Source organism: Oculina patagonica, chromosome 13 (genome assembly GCF_052425735.1).
Source record: "Oculina patagonica isolate OP01 chromosome 13, crgOcupat, whole genome shotgun sequence".
Classification (NCBI taxonomy): domain Eukaryota; kingdom Metazoa; phylum Cnidaria; class Anthozoa; order Scleractinia; family Oculinidae; genus Oculina; species Oculina patagonica.
Window position 1 is genome coordinate 12,233,060 of NC_135770.1, and position 16,641 is coordinate 12,249,700.

General features: G+C 38.9%; 3 protein-coding genes and 2 long non-coding RNA genes across 5 annotated transcripts; all 5 read right to left on the reverse strand.

Annotated features, from left to right (window-relative positions):
• Window positions 1-967: 967 nt before the first annotated feature.
• LOC144635321 (uncharacterized) lies at window positions 968-5,014 on the reverse strand. Its single transcript, XR_013567347.1, has 3 exons — window positions 4,797-5,014; window positions 4,583-4,708; window positions 968-1,467 (listed from the first exon to the last, which is right to left on the reverse strand). It is a non-coding gene; the product is annotated as an uncharacterized LOC144635321 (long non-coding RNA).
• Window positions 5,015-8,455: 3,441 nt separating this feature from the next.
• LOC144635644 (uncharacterized) lies at window positions 8,456-10,343 on the reverse strand. The gene is made up of 3 exons (XR_013567388.1): window positions 9,807-10,343; window positions 9,545-9,722; window positions 8,456-8,701 (listed from the first exon to the last, which is right to left on the reverse strand). It is a non-coding gene; the product is annotated as an uncharacterized LOC144635644 (long non-coding RNA).
• Window positions 10,344-11,481: 1,138 nt separating this feature from the next.
• On the reverse strand, window positions 11,482-12,600 carry LOC144636944 (uncharacterized; the record flags this gene model as incomplete). The annotated part of the gene is made up of 1 exon (XM_078496138.1): window positions 11,482-12,600. A coding segment is annotated over exon 1 (1,119 nt), but the record flags the coding sequence as incomplete, so codon positions are not given.
• A 2,337-nt stretch (window positions 12,601-14,937) lies between these two features.
• On the reverse strand, window positions 14,938-15,285 carry LOC144636945 (centrosomal protein of 83 kDa-like). Its single transcript, XM_078496139.1, has one exon. The coding sequence runs from the start codon at window positions 15,283-15,285 to the stop codon at window positions 14,938-14,940; it is 348 nt and encodes a 115-aa protein (XP_078352265.1).
• A 150-nt stretch (window positions 15,286-15,435) lies between these two features.
• On the reverse strand, window positions 15,436-16,218 carry LOC144636946 (uncharacterized). Its single transcript, XM_078496140.1, has one exon. The coding sequence runs from the start codon at window positions 16,216-16,218 to the stop codon at window positions 15,436-15,438; it is 783 nt and encodes a 260-aa protein (XP_078352266.1).
• Window positions 16,219-16,641: the final 423 nt, after the last annotated feature.

Sequence of the window (16,641 nt, forward strand, 5' to 3'; positions counted from 1 at the left end):
GCGTAATCAGGCCCTTCCGTTGGGTTCTACATTCTGACTATGTCCACTTTATTGTCCCAAGCGGTGGGAATTACGTTGTGGGGAAAGGGGAAACCATTTGGTTTGCAAAGCATACTCTCCTTCCACTTTATTGGTTAAAAAGTTATTTATTTCTTAAGCTTTCAGTAAGTACAAATTGACGGATCGGAAACACAACGAACACTATACAGGGGAGGATGAAGTGATGTCTAATGCGATCTTTCTCTCCGGAAAAGGATTAAAAAAATTAAAATTCCTTTCTTTAAAATACCTTGTTATAAAATTCTCAAGAGCAGGTGAATTGGGCTTGCTTTATTTTTTTTTTCGTGTTTACTTGTGCACGACTTGTTTTTCGTAATATGCCTTTTCAGAAAAAAAAAACCCGGAAGTTGCATGGAAGCGGGGTCTAAGGGCCCTCGTCGGTTAAACGTTTTATTAGTTTTTTTTTAGCGTGTGGGGAATGTCGAGTCGGAAAAATTAAAAAGCACTGCCTTCCCAAATTAGCCACGAATCCTTAAGGAAACACACTGAGAGCACTGAAATCCCTATGCAAATATGCAACAAACACGATTAAACACTGGCCCAACTGAAGAAACCAACTTTCCAACTTTTCCAACTTTTAAAAACTGTTTAACACTATGCGAAATTACAACAACATTACTGCAACACGTTACGCAAACCACACGCAAAAATACAGAATAACTAACAATGCAAAAATACAAATAAGAGGCGTCAACGATCCTACGCCGATCCTCATGTGTTGAGCTTCGCAACACTTGATCTAAAGGATCTATAGAACTCAATAAACCTAAGTGACAAATATATGTATACGACTACGCGCAAAATTGACTAGCTCGTTAATATAATGTAACAATAACAGCACGCGGCGAAACCAAAAGCAACTGTGGATCATGTGATTCCAAAGAATTAAAAACTGTAAACAGCGTAATTGATTTACAACTTAGCGTTTATTAAACTTGGATTGGGCATCCATAATATTCAATGTTCTACACTGTCAGTTTCATTTCCTTTAACAAGAAGAATAAGTTTGTTGATTGGTCTTTCGTAAACTAAAGTCTGCTCAGAATAATAGTTTTCTGAAGTAAAAAAAGAAAGAAAAGGTAACAATAAGCTAAAAATTAAGCAAGAAGGGTTACTGGAACTAGGAATGTTCAGACGGATTTAAAACAGTAAAAACAACCCTAGAATAACCGACATTCGTTCTGCTTCGCTTTTGCTTTTGCTTTTTCTTGTTCTGCTCGTGCTTTTTCTTTTTCTTGTTCTGCTCGGGCTTTTGCTATTTCCACATCTGACTGCATAGCCTTCACTACAACTATAGTTCCACATATCACGAACAGAGCTACCACTATAAGCCAGGCATTAGGAGTTGTCAAAGTAACTTTACACCAGTCCGTTAGTGCGACGATCAGTGTATGAGTGTCCATATTTCTAGAATGAATAATAAAAAGAAAAAAAAAAGGTCTTTCAAGCAACAGCTACAGCGCTTTCAGATATGCTACTAAATTGACATGCACAATGAGAATATATACCCACATGAACATTTACCAGGCCTCAGTTGTCCAAAGGTTAAGTGACGCTATCCACCAGGTAAATTGCTATCATTATGGATAGCGTAATTTGCTTTAATAACTTAAATAATGAATAATTTATATAGCGCATTTTCCTACGCTCAATGTGTATTGCAAGAATGAGGAAATTTGTGCAGATGCCCCCAATGAAATTTCGGAACAAGACCAAACTACAACACCGGAAACCCCATGCCCTACTCTTTGCGATCAGCATTTGTCTACTGGATAGCGATTATTTTGTGGATAGCGTTATCTACCCTTTGTTTTTGACAAATGGGTCCTGGCTTACAAGAACAGCGACAGAAATCCATTTGATTAATTTTGTATCAAGACAACAGTAATTGTCACAATTTGTTAAACGGACCAAGGCCGCCAGCGGTCGATGTCAGTCTCGTGCTTTCCAAATTAGGTTACTGTGCGCGACTACGCCGAGGACAACATTGTATTGAAGGAAACGTATAAAAACAAATATAAATTGAATCACATGTTTCTCATGAAATTAAATGCCACGTGCTGATATCGTGTGTTTGTATCCAGATGTCTTTTCCCCTCCCTTATCAGTTTAGCAACATCGGCAGTAGTCCAGTCACTTATATCTCATTTCTGCTTGTCCTTTATAGAGGTTGAACCCAGGCGCGTGAAGAAATAGTCCAAGATAACTTGCATGCGCATGCTCAGAAGACCTCAAAACGAACCATCAGAAGCGAGGAGTGCGGCGTTACTTGCTTGGGACGAGCGCCTAGAGTTAAAAATGATCGCTAAGATAACGAATTAATCTACGCGACCAAGCGCGCAAATAAACGCAAGGAAAAAAAACTGTGCTAAATTGTTTCCAAAGATATTTTAATAAACATGTACAAAATACTAAGAATAGTTGACGGATAGCGATTTGTGTTTTGGCTGTTAGCTTTAAGTAGACACTGACTGACAAGCTAGACTTTTTAATGTTTTCCCGGTGATCCCACTTTAGAGCACGGTCGCGTAGTTGAACTTGTCAACTGTGCGCGCGCGGGGTTTTCAAGTGCTGCCAAATGAAGTTTTCCCTCCATTTCGGGGGAAAAACTGGTGCATGCGAATAAGGGAATAAAATGACTTTGTTCGGGAATATTGTTTATTCGCGCCCGCTTAGTGTTATTTGTGGCCCTTGCGCTTCGCGCTCGGGCCACAAATGACACTACAAGGGAGCAAATAAACAATATTCCCGAACAAAGTCATTTTATTGTCATTATTATCAATAAACGAGGCCAAATAACATCTAGATAGGTAATACATTCAGTTTAATGAAGTTAGCATCACGATTTTCAATTCAAATAACACAAGTACTTCGTCGCAATGAAAATTATACACGATGCCACTGAGGCTTCTCTTATTGTGTAGTAGTAGTATAAAAGAGCTAGCTGCAGTGTCTCTCAAAATAATGAGCAATGGGTTGATTCATGAATAATAATTTTTTACAAACTTACATTTTGTGATTGAACTTCGGCGTATTCCCGCAACTGCTTTAGCTAAATTAGCTCGACCGGAGATACACAATTCAACAACAACAACAACAACAATTTATTGAGGTATTTCATAAAAATACATGGCATTACCTACTTACACTTGAGAAATTACAAGTAGTATCAGAAATAAAACAAAAATGCCATTTTATCATTTGGAAAATAAAGTTTCTAAGAGACATTGCTTGAAAAACAAAGGCAGCAGTTGATCGACAAACAGCAGGATTGTCGATTTGGCCGCGTGTATTGATAATAATGCAAGTTTACCTCTCTTCTCGCACCTGGGTGCAACCTTACAAAGGGGGCACAGAAGTGAGAGTTCAGGGACTGGACTATATCGACAGTAATCTAGCTGGTCTTTAATAGCTAGCGTGATTACTCGTGTCTGACGGCACGGTATTAATTAGGGAAGTTTAACAACGGTCAGCACTATTCAGGAGGTTTTAATGACAATACAATGGTACTGCATGTGCACGTGTGATATATGTTTTTGTGCATTGTTTTGCCGTCTGCAGAGAGTCACTCGTATCTTATATCGCGTGGCGACTGTGAGCCACTCTATGGTACCTGCAGTTTTTTCGCAGTGTAGTCAGCATAATTCACGGCCAAATAAAAATCTCACTTCAGCAACAAATTGCATGAATAACTGTTGAAATTTATGAAAAGCAAACATTTGCTGAAACAATAACAAAGAGAATAAATGATTATTTGGATTTGTTGCAGACGTTGTTCTGTTTGTTAGGTTTTTGACTTTTACTTTCTTTTCAAGTATACTCTTATACCCTTATACGACCCCAAAAGCTCGAGTTTTCTCTTCAATCTGGAAATTTTCGTTTTCTTGTCCTCGCGATAATCGTCGCATCTTCGATTTCGTCGGAATTGTCCACGAGGGGGCTCGACTGTCACGCTTGGGATAACGCAATATCTCTTGAGCAAAGTTAGGACTCTATTGCCTTTTCCGACCTATTTTAAAAACTAAATTGATTATCCTTGTTTAAGTGTGATCACAACGTTCACTGAGTCCTTCAGTAAAATTGCCCACACGTTTTTGACCAAACAAAACGAGGGTACTATCTCAATTGTAATAGAATGTTCCAAGGCTCGTCTAAAAACTCACAGAATTTCTTGTTAGGCAATAACAGTCAGCCATTCATTAACTGCATGGTATGGTTTAATAATCCATTGCCAAGTATTTCGTTCACCAAATATATATTTTAACTCCTTTTACCTAGGAAAGTCAGCACATTATTCAACCTTACTTTGCTAAGTGCCTTTGCTTTTGCGAAATCGCATAGTCGATGGAAATTCCGATCCGACAATTGACCTTTTATTCAACACTAATTTACGTGACTCGTCAAGGTGTACACGGCTACTTAGTTGCCGTCGTATTTCAATATCCTTTAAATACCCTTTTTAATAAAGGAATATTTTACTTGAAAAACGGGTTCAATAAAAAGAAATTACTTTCATACATACCCAGGGTTCGTCTCAGTCTATGTTGCAAACGACTTTGAAACACTACCGCTTCACTTCCGTTTTCGACGCCACAACACTTCAGTGGACTTGAAGCTTCAAGCGAACTTCAAACGACTTTAAAGCTTCCTTAAAAAAAAAACAAAGACAAGTTATTAGTACCTGGTTGCTTTTCCACACCTTGTATGTTGTGTTTGTTAGCGAGAAATTAGCTCACCTTTCGTTTGCTGCTCACTTTCACTATCTTGTCGCAAACACTCGGGTGGCGATTTTAAAGATCATTACAATCTGACCTTTGTTTTGGCAATTTGGCATCATATCATTGGCTGACTTCTGTGGCACGTTTATTTATATTCATCCAGTCACACTACATTTATGACACGACGGGTAAACGTTAAAACCAAAATCGTCGTAATAGCAATTTATTTCAACTTATATATGGATTCCAACTTAAGGCTGCTTACTGTCACAAAAATACTGTAGGTTTCTGGCAAGCAACCTTCCCCACCCAACAGTTACCGCCCCCAAAATTATTGCAGCCTCCCCAGGTTGATTTTCAAATACAAGTCCAGAGCCGCAGTTTTTCCCAGACTCTTTTTTTAACAGATTTGATTTCGAGGCATAGTCCTTTCTTAAATCTGTAACATGTTAACTCTAAATGATTAAATTATCTATTGTAACTCTCTAGACACTCTAGAGACGATATTGAAAACTGACTTCTACAGACTGGGAATGACAATATTGCTTCTGGAATCCAGACATTTTCGCATGCAACAATTAGTTGAGCATGACAATGATTTTCATTGCCTTCCTGGTTGTTCAGACTTTGAAAACAAATTCCATTGATTTGCCTTTTTGGGGTAAATTAATAACTATACTTATAAAGATACAAAAAAAATATATTATGGCACAACAGGCTTTTCTTACGTCGGGGTATGATGCCCACGTGATAATGCGTCGGGTCTCTCTTTACCAGGTACAAGGAAGGATTATTGTGAAACTCAAAGAACCGTGAACAGCAGAACTATTTATGTAATGTTATTGAGTTGCAAGGAAAGAGCCAATCATTCGTGAGCAAACTAAACCGCAGACAGCAACGGTAAAAAAAAAAAGAAAAAATAGTCAATAATCAGTTCAGATCAGACACCACAAGTTTTTTGCTACCAATCAAAAAGTATATATTTCAGGAAAGTCATCACTTTGAATATTTTCCCTCCTTCCATTTGGTTTTGTTGGAACTTTTAAATCTCCTATTGGCGTTTTTAAATTTAGTTTGGTTGATCGATTTTAATCTTCCAACTGAAGACCTCGTTCAATAAAGAAGCAAATGTCTTAACAAGACAACATATACAACGTTGTTTTGGGTTTGGGATGTGAGAATGGACAAATCACACTTACTTAATGACAATTTGTTACCCGAATGCGCTTAAAAAGCGTGCAGGTTCGCAAATATATTGAGGAATAGAGAAATAGAACAAGGTTCGATGTTATTGAATGTGTGACAGCTAGATAATATATCTTTACGCCAAGGCGAGGTCGGCGACCTTTCTGTATCATTGCCTTTCCCTGATCCTGATCAGTGCTAAAGAGTATCTCTGCTTACAATTCATATACAAGACATCCAATGCACAATTCCTTTTAATTACATTTCTGTTGCTTTCGTATGTTACATTGAAAATTGCTCTAGCCTAGAGCGATACGATTCTTTGTTACGAAATAACTTTATTGACTACAAAAAGAGTAAATTGTTTTAAGGGCTGTTATATATATAATCTACACTTACTCTATCTCTTACCAAAAATAATACAAAAATAACTGCATGTCGAAGTTTCCTTCGAGCCACCTCATGGTATCTGTTTATTATTCTATGAACCTTTGCCTCTTTTCCAAGTAAGAACAAGAAACTTAATCAGTTTTGTAACCGTGCGGTTAATGTTTGACCACCTCTTTTAGCTCTTTGGCTAGAGAGGCACGGCACCGCACAGTAAATCAAAGTGGCTACGAGCCACTAAACTCGGAAAATAAATTAGGAAACAAAGAGGAAACTTTTACAAAGATTTGCCACACTGCAGTTAAATCCACTCTCGACACATAACATCCAAAACATTTGAGGTTTTTAAAAATTGTTGATGAGAGCACTCGGAAAATAAATTAGGAAATCAAGAGGAAACTTTTACAAAGATTTGCCACACTGCAGTTAAATCCACTCTCGACACATAACACCCAAAACATTTGAGGTTTTTAAAAATTGTTGATGAGAGCACTCGGAAAATAAATAAGGAGACAAAGAGGAAACTTTTACAAAGATTTGCCACACTGCAGTTAAATCCACTCTCGACACACAACACCCAAAACATTTGAGGTTTTTAAAAATTGTTGATGAGAGCACTCGGAAAATAAATAAGGAGACAAAGAGGAAACTTTTACAAAGATTTGCCACACTGCAGTTAAATCCATTCTCGACACATAACACCCAAAACATTTGAGGTTTTTAAAGGTAAAAGCCTGTTCCGGCAAGTTTGTGGCCAAATATGGAACTTTTTTTTATTATAACGAACACAGAAATGCTTTGTTATCACTTTCGCTTTTATCCCGTTCCGAGAATATAATTTATCACGCGCAATGCGTGACGTGTCAAATGTCACGTTGAATTGTTTGGTCGTCTGAGACGCAGCAAGTTGCATTCGGGCAACAAGTTTTTAGGAAAATTAAAGGCCCGGTTGCCCGAGAAAAAACTGCCGGACAATCCAGGAGAAAATTGAAGTGTAAGAAATTAATTTTATAAATTTGAGAAACGAAAAAAACCTCCAAATAGCCCTCTTCTGATCGATGAATTGAAATCCACGACACTAAATCCATTTTCGTGTTGTCTTATAACCCAGACCTAACTTAATTACGCATGCAAATTTGTATGCCTTCGAAATTTTCGATATCTGGAAGCTTTGGAATGCATTTCTTGCTTCTTCTTAAATGAAATTAAATTCTAAGCAAAGTTTAATTCAAGTTTCTTTCATATTTCAATCTTAAGTTCGGGAATATTGACTTTTTTAAGTGAAGAGATTTACGCATCTGTCTGGGAATTATTTGTTTATTTATAGCTGCCCGAGAAAAAACCGCCGGACAATCCAGGAAAAAATTGAAGTGTAGGACATTAATTTCATAAATTTGAGAAACTAAAAAACCTCCAAATAGCCCTCTTCTGATCGATGAAATCCACGACACCAAATCTGTTTGTGACATTTTTCGAACAGCTTCCGAGCGAATTACGAAATATCAAAAGCGCATTTAATTTAAAAATCATACGTCCTGTGAGTTTTTTACAAACTTCAAAATCCAATGTAGTAGAAGGTGGGTGGCTTACTTTTTTGGCCCAGACCATGAAGCGTTCATTCCGAATAGTTCGTGTAGTGCAGACTGTAGTGCATTCTTGCTCCGCCTGATCGATACCTCGTCGTCCAAACACATCTTGATGGCCGTGATAAATACATCGCCACTTTTAAGACTTTAAAACCCATTTGTTCACTTGAGCATTCTTGAGCACATTTTCTGATCGTTTGTGAGGTCTTCAAAAGTGTATTTTGAACAAAGGTGTAGCGAAAGGAACAAAATTTTAGCGTCGGACTCCACACGACAGACGCCATTTCAGCTCCTGTTGTAAACATGTACTGCCGCCTTTGTTCCAACCCTCTCCCCCACATATATCAACAAGAGACAATGGCCCGACTTTGTGGACAAATCAAAACCTAGCAGGGGAGACAGGGGTAAACATGTTTAATTCACTTTTAATGCGGATTTAATGCATAACATTAATTGTTTAACGGGAATGGAGTGACATCCAAACCCCCGCTATACCTCATGATACCATGAGGTAACAACAGAGAAAAGAAAGCAAAAACAAAGAGGAAAAAAGGAAGACAAAAAACGTTGCTATTTCTTCTTGTTCTTTTTTTAACTTTGCTTCAATTTCTTTTAATTCTACAATTGATTCTACAATCTTGATTGCAACTGCGGCTGCACACACCAAGGATACGACTGCTAACTTAAGCCGAAGATTAGTGGAAGTCAAGGTAATAGCAATCGGTCCAAGTGTGAGTTTCAGCGTGCTGGAAGTGTCCATATTGTCTAACAAGAATAATGAAAGGAAGAAAGTCTTGTAAGCTACAGCTAAATCGCTCTCAGATGTGCTTCTAAATTGACGTGAAAATTAGAATTCATACTCACATGAATGTTCACCTCGCCCCGCTTGTTTAAAGGTTGGATTACCAAAAACGGTATCTACCAGATAATTCACTTTCCAATTGATAGCGTAGACTGATTTGTCAGCGCTTATCCACTGGATAGTGATTTATTCGGTGGAAAGCGTTATTCTATTCACTTTATTTTGATTCAAAAGAATAGCCACTGTCACGGCTTTTTGGACAATAAAGGGTGACCCTGTTCGGCGGAATGGTGGAATGTCTGAATGGCGGTAAAGTATTGCCGTAACCAACAAATAAAAGCTAACCGCAAGCAAACTAGTGACATTCCATCATTCCGCCATTCCGCCATCCCGCCGAATAAGGTCACCCGACAATGAAGAGAGTAGCCACTGATTAACAGTAGATGATATATAAATATTTCAATCGCTAATATATTTATTTAAACGACTTTTAGTTAGTAAAGTCGGCACACTATTCAAAATAACTTGGATACAAATCTTTGCTTGACAAAAATGGTTAGGCGATGAAAAAGTACGCTCTGACATTTGACTTTGGATTCAAAAACATTTTTGTCTTCTTGTCACGTAACTAATTACGTAACGCGGAGGTGATATTAGCGGTCTGTTTGATTTATTTGCCTCTCAATGTTTATTCACAGAGTTACCAAATTTTTATCCTTTTTTCAATATCCTTTAAAAATCATTGTTTTAAAAAATAATTTACTCGAAAACTTGTTCCATAAATAAGAAATGACTCTAATACATACCCACGTCTATGTTGCGAACGGCTCTGACAACTTCGAATTCTGCTTCACTTCCCTTCAGTTTCGACGCGACAACACTTCAGTGGACTTGAGCTTTCAAGCAAACTTCAAACAACTTTGACGCGACAACACTTCAGTGGACTTGAGCTTTCAAGAAAACTTCAAACAACTGTGAAACTTCCTTGAAAACAAGAAAAACAAGTTAACTGTACCTGGTTGATTTTTCACTTTGTATGTTGTGGTTTATTGCGTGCAATTAGCAAACCTTTCGTTTCCTGTTCACTTTCACTTTGTCGTCGCAGACACGGCTCTTGAGGCGTTGTTGAAACTGACTTCAGGAGACTGGGGATGACGATATTGCTTCTGGAATCCAGATCTTTTCGCTGCGACAATTAACTGTATGATTTATTCCCGCAATTTATTTATTCATTTAAAAACAATTGATTTCCATTGCCTTCTTGGTTGCTTAAACTTCTAGAACAGTTTTTTTATTGACCTTTTAAGGATAAGTAAAGAAAAGATATAAACGGTACTTATCAAGATAGCAAACATTATGGACACATAACTTTTAAAGGTAGCTGAACACAGTTTTCGCGCGCGCTCTCAATTCGCGTACGTGCGCGCGCGCTCAAGGCTTTGACAAACAAACTTTAAATGCTGGGCTTGTGCAGTTGATCAAAGAGCTGCCACTGCGCGTTTTATTGCCTTTCCAGAAAGGCACGATTTCCAACGAACTTTAAGAAATTTTGCAAAGCTGTACTGTAGAAAGCAAGAAAGCTGTTGATAACAAAAAAATCTGAAATTTAACAAAGGAATTTTAAAACATTCTAGGACATTACGACAAAATATAAAGCTGCGAAAAATAAAAATTCCCTCTGTCAAAACTTTACTACTCCAGTATTAAAATCTCAGAATTTTACCGAGTTTGTTATACGCAAACGATGAAAAAAAAAATTGTGACTGAATTTTCTGAAATCGAGCCGAATTCAACTTTTTTGGTTGATGTTTAATTAGCTGGGTTACCATGGTAACGCAACATGTTCTTACGCCACACGCAAAAATTTCAAATACTGTAGCTGATCTTGTAAACTGCCAAATTTGAGCTCGTCAACTTCAACGGTTTGGGCGTGAGTGCAATATATATGTTACGTACTCTAAAGATCGTAAACTGTGTTCAGCCACCTTAATGCCGGGGAGCGAAATTCCTTTGGACATTTTTACGGTTACCCCACTAACCGAGAAGCACTACACAAATAAATGAGACGTGTACAGAGATCAAATTTAGCACAACAAGAAATTGCCGCGAAGAACACAAAGCAATATACTCCTGGGAAGTTAGAAAGGATTAACCCAAAATATAAACGAAAGAGACAAGTTATATTTGACGAGTTTTGTGATATTCAGTAAACAGACATTTCTGCAATTGGCCTGTGTAAACCGGCAATTACGAGACCGCGTTTGACCTTGGTCGCTCAGAGAAGCATCTTCCAGATGTTACGCTACAAGCTAAGATAACGCAACTATGGAGTCCTTGGTTGTGAATACTTGTTATTTATTCTCTAACAGTAGAATACAGTAATCCTTGATGCTACCGACTCGACCGACTCCTAGTGCGCATGACCGTAACGCAATACAGCGACACTACATCTCTCATTTCCTCTGAATAATGAGCTAGGTAAAGCTTAATAATGAAACTCAACATGTTACTTCCTAAATCTGTCAGTCCTGGTAATGCTAACATAAGTTATTTCTTTTGAGGAATCGATCCAAGCAATTTTCAAGTAACACAGTCTTTGAAAGTTCAGATAATGTTCACACAACAGTGTTCCTTTTCATTAAGCCATTGATCGAAACAATGTTCAAGTAACATGGTCTTTGAAATGATCAGGCACTCGTCTTGCTCTTGCTGATCTGCGAAGTGCGAGTAGTTTAACTGGTGTAACTGTAGGTCTCTCTGACTTCGTCAATAAATCGCTGATGTGTTTCTGGTCTTCATCGAGCTCTTCTAGCCGTTCCCGGACTGTTATTACATCACGTTGTTGTCGATCCTGATCTGTAGAGACGTTAAATGGTACAGGTGAACTAGAGGTAGGAATAAACGCCAACCCGATGTCCTGGTTGCTGTCTAGAACACTATTGAAACGATTCTGTCTTTTCGTGAACTTCTCAAACTGCCTCTTTATCTTCTCATTTTCGAGCTCCAAATTTTTCTTGACCGAACCTCTTTCAAGTTTCAGTTGTTCTTCTTTTGCTTCCATAACTTGCAACTTGTCCTGAAGTTGACTTATTTCTTCTTTGTGTTTCTTGGATTTCTTTCTATACTCCTTTTCACGTTTTCTTGAATTTTCTTCATTTCCTTTAAGCTTTTTCTCCAAGTTAGATAATTGTTTTTCCAATCCATTCTTTTCTTCCCTCCACTGATGCCTGTTCTGTTCTAGACCACTACGACTTTCTTCTTGCTGCCTCTGCAGATCTGATATTGTAACACTCAGTTCATCGTTGAGTAACTCCAGTGATGTTTTCAGTCTTTTATTCGCCGCCAGTACCTGCTGTTCATTGCTCAAGGGACTTTGCCACTGGTTTTGTAGTTGCTGCTGTTTTTGTTTCAACTCTTGTGTTCGAGATTTTTCCTCGTCAAATTCATCTGATATGTTTGGAGTTTCTTGAAGCTGTGTCCTCAATTGATTGCACTCCTTTTCTGCTAAGTTCTTGAACTCTGCGGCTGATCTGAGCTGGTCTTCAAGCTTCTCAATCTGAACACGATGCGCAGCGTCGGCAACTACTTTTGCTCTTTCCATGTGTCCCACACTAGCCTCAAGCTGAAGTTTAGCTTGCTCCAGCTGAGTGATTTTCTCCCACTCTGCTTCCCTTGCTGACTGTACTTGTTTACTCAGTTCATGTTCCTTTTCATCAATTGTTTTCTTGAGATGTTCTATTGTTCTTTCCAAAACTTGTACTTTATTATTATTATTATTGTCAGTTTCTGCTTTCAGTTCATCATGCTCTCTTTCCGCATCGCTAAAAAACGCGGACATTGAAGTCGGCGAATTTTGATGCATCTTACATTAACCGCTCACGAAACTTGGTAATAGCCGCTGATTCGAAAGCCTGACTGTGGGCTCATATACATCTACGATGATACACAAAAATGCGGCCTACACAGAGAAATATTTTGTGAAGTAGGAAAACCACTGGTCAAAAATATTGCCTGATAATAAAACTGGAGCAAAAGATCTTTCAAACGATTGCTTTTGCGGCAAAATTGGAGCAAAGACGGCTGAAATATCGTAGCTCAAAGACAGCGGGTTTTGGGATTTCAACGTGGACTGCCGCCGTGTGTTTACAGTATGCGATTTTTTGGGTGACCCTATTCGGCGGAATGGCGGAATGACGGAACGGCACGCGGAATGGCGGAATGGCGGAATATCCTAAAACACGGAATGACGGAATATCCTAAAACGCGGAATGACGGAATATCCTAAAACGCGGAATGACGGAATATCCTAAAACGCGGAATTGTAAAACATTAAAAAAGAAACAACAACAGCAACAAAAACAAACAAACAAAGGGAACATTTGAACTACTAACTTTCTCAGACGCGATTATAAAGGCTAAGAATGTCGCTAATAATGATTCAGGTTCTTTAACTTGTGGATATTCGTTACGGTGACAGAGAAACCAAGTTGTTTACGAGAGGGGCTAGCAGTTGAAAACCAGTTAACACTTAATATATTCCTTAAAATGACGGGTTCTTTTTTATATCTTCTTAATCGTTCGAGGACGTCGATCTCGAGTCAGGATTTTGTGGTAGGATATCGAGCGATCAAGTGAGGATTTTGCTAATACAGAAGACGTTCTCGCCCCGTTCAAGACGATGAAACGTACAAAGCCGAGGTACGTAAACGAAGCCGTTATAAAGAAAATGAAAGGGCCTGAAATTTATTGAGTTCGTACTGAGAAATAATAATAAAAGGAAACCAAAAACAAGGGGTTTCCGGTTGGTCACCCATCCAAGTACTAACCCCGACCAACAGGGCTTAACTTCGGCGATCGGACGAGAGCTGACCAGTGCTTTCCTTGTGGTATCAGTCCCAGAGACGAGAAAAATCAGCTTAAAACAGTATAGGTCCAGTCATAGCACCGTTTAAAAGATCCATTACTTAACCAGGTATTTCTGTTCTCTATATTTGCATGACTCTTGTAACTTTTTTCTCGTCTCTGGGACTGATACCACAAGGAAAGCACTGGTCAGCTCTCGTCCGATCGCCGAAGTTAAGCCCTGTTGGTCGGGGTTAGTACTTGGATGGGTGACCAACCGGAAACCCCTTGTTTTTGGTTTCCTTTTATTATAATTTCTCAGTACGAACTCAATAAATTTCAGGCCCTTTCATTTTCTTTATAACGGCTTCGTTTACGTACCTCGGCTTTGTACGTTTCATCGTCTTGAACGGGGCGAGAACGTCTTCTGTATTAGCGAAATCCTCACTTGATCACTCGATATCCTACCACAAAATCCTGGCTCGAGATCGACGGCCTCGAACGATTAAGAAGATATAAAAAAGAACCCGTCGTTTTAAGGAATATATTAAGTGTTAACTGGTTTTCAACTGCTAGCCCCTCTCGTAAACAACTTGGTTTCTCTGTCACCGTAACGAATATCCACAAGTTAAAGAACCTGAATCATTATTAGCGACATTCTTAGCCTTTATAATCGCGTCTGAGAAAGTTAGTAGTTCAAATGTTCCCTTTGTTTGTTTGTTTTTGTTGCTGTTGTTGTTTCTTTTTTAATGTTTTACAATTCCGCGTTTTAGGATATTCCGTCATTCCGCGTTTTAGGATATTCCGTCATTCCGTGTTTTAGGATATTCCGCCATTCCGCCATTCCGCGTGCCGTTCCGTCATTCCGCCATTCCGCCGAATAGGGTCACCCGATTTTTTGTGGTTTTCTAACGGCAAAGATACAAACGAAATCTAATCGGAAGGAGATGTAAATCGTTTGGTGAGTTAGATTCATGTATAGTCTTATCAAATCTGCTTGCACATTTTTTCGATCACATTCAGTTTGCCGATAATCCCTGTTTATAAACTTAAGTTTTCGGTTTTCGCCATACATTCCTTCTCTACGCCTTATAATTTTGGTCTCAAAAACTGTTCGCAGAAAACGTTCACGAATACAAATGAAATTCGAAGTCTGCACTTCAATTCTTGTACAATGTGGTTCTTAATACACCAGTCTATTATGTTCCGCTTGCACATTTTTACATTTGTTAATTTGTCAAGAAATATTTAATAAAACATTTCATTCTCCATACATTTTCTTTGTAATCCTTGCGTTCGCTTCTACGGTCAATGTACCGCAGGACATACTATTCGCGGACTCGGAGGTCCGCGATTTCTAGAGATGGTCTCCTTTGTTCTTCATCAAGCTCATTTTTATATTGTTAAGTTCAACTTTGTGTTTGTGTGACATTTCTTCCATTTGGCTTTTCTGCGACATGGCCTCTTTTTCCAATCTTTTTATTTCTAGTGTCATCTCATCCTGTGTTTCATTGTACTTCTCAAATTCTGCCTGTAACGTTTGACACTGTAGCTTTAATGAATCTCGTTCAGTCTCAAGAGATTTGCACTTTGCATTCATTTCTGTCAGCTGTCTTGCTTGCAGTCTGAATACATGGTCAGACTGTAATCCAGCTGTTTCCCGTTGTGCTCTGATTTCGTCCAGTTCACTCAAAAGCCCTTTCATCTTCATGTGAAGCTGAGCATTTTCTCTTTGTCTTGTCCTTTGAACATCTGTAGGTCCTTCTTGTTGCAATCTTTGTACTAATGAATCTCTCTCTTTCTTGAGTGATGAAATCTTGTCACGCGTGGAATGGAGAGTGATGCGGTAAGTGTACTATTCATCGGTGAATTCATCGTCATCTTTCTCATCCACTGTATTGACTTTCTTGAAATTTAATCTGCCTCGGCATACTTTGGTGAAATGTCCTTTCTTGCGACAATGTTTACAAGTTTCATTCAGTGCTGGACAAGGTCGTCCTTTATGAGGGTAATTTTCTCCACACCTGTAACACTTCTTGTTTTCCGACTTTGGCTTTTCCTCTTTTACTGTTTGGACTTCTGCTACTTTGGCCAACTTTTCCTGTTCCTCGATGCCTTTAGCTTTCTTGTCAGACATTTCTAGACCACGGCCATAGTCGAGTAAGGCTTTGAGATCCATGTCTTCTCGTAGGGCTCTTCGCCGTAATCGTGAAGATAAACAGGACACGACTATGTGTGACTTGATTTCTTCGCCTTCGTGGTCAAACTCGCATGTTTGAGCAAGACGCCTCAGCCGTGTGCAGTAAGAATCTAGTGATTCGCCGGAATTCTGAGAAGCATTTCTGAACATGTAAATTTCATAAATCTTGTTTACTTTTGGCTGAAAATAAGCATTCAAAGCAGTCACTGCTTTCGCATAGTCCTTCTCTTCTCCTCGATCTGGAAGTGTTTCAAAAATATCGCTGACCTCTTCACCAGCGGAGTATAGTAGCAGCGCTCTCTTGCGTGTTGCATCTTTCACATCATGAGCGGCGAGGTACATTTCGAAACGCTTCAGCCATTTTTTCCAACGTGGGCCGACTGAAGCGTTGTCTTCGTGGACGGAAAATGAAGGAAATGGAGGTAAGACATTCGCCATTTCGCTCCGGCAACTGTATGATCGTCCCGTGTAATCGTTTGAGGTAATTTTTCGATGTAATCTTTCGATGAAGTATTTTGACGACAATATGTTATTAGTGTTCAACTTTGGTTTCCCGCCTTACTCAAATGGCGGCCAGCGCACGTGGTGTTGAGAACTGAACATGTTTTGCCATTGCTTATCCAGTGTATTCAATCCAAGGTGACGATTAAGTGAAGTGTTATTGTAGTGGAATTCGCTTGAGTTATCCTCGTCGCCAGTTATGGAGTCCTTGGTTGTGAATACTTGTTATTTATTCTCTAACAGTAGAATACAGTAATCCTTGATGCTACCGACTCGACCGACTCCTAGTGCGCATGACCGTAACGCAATACAGCGACACTACAGCAACGTTTGTTGAAAAATCATTCAATAGGGAAGTTG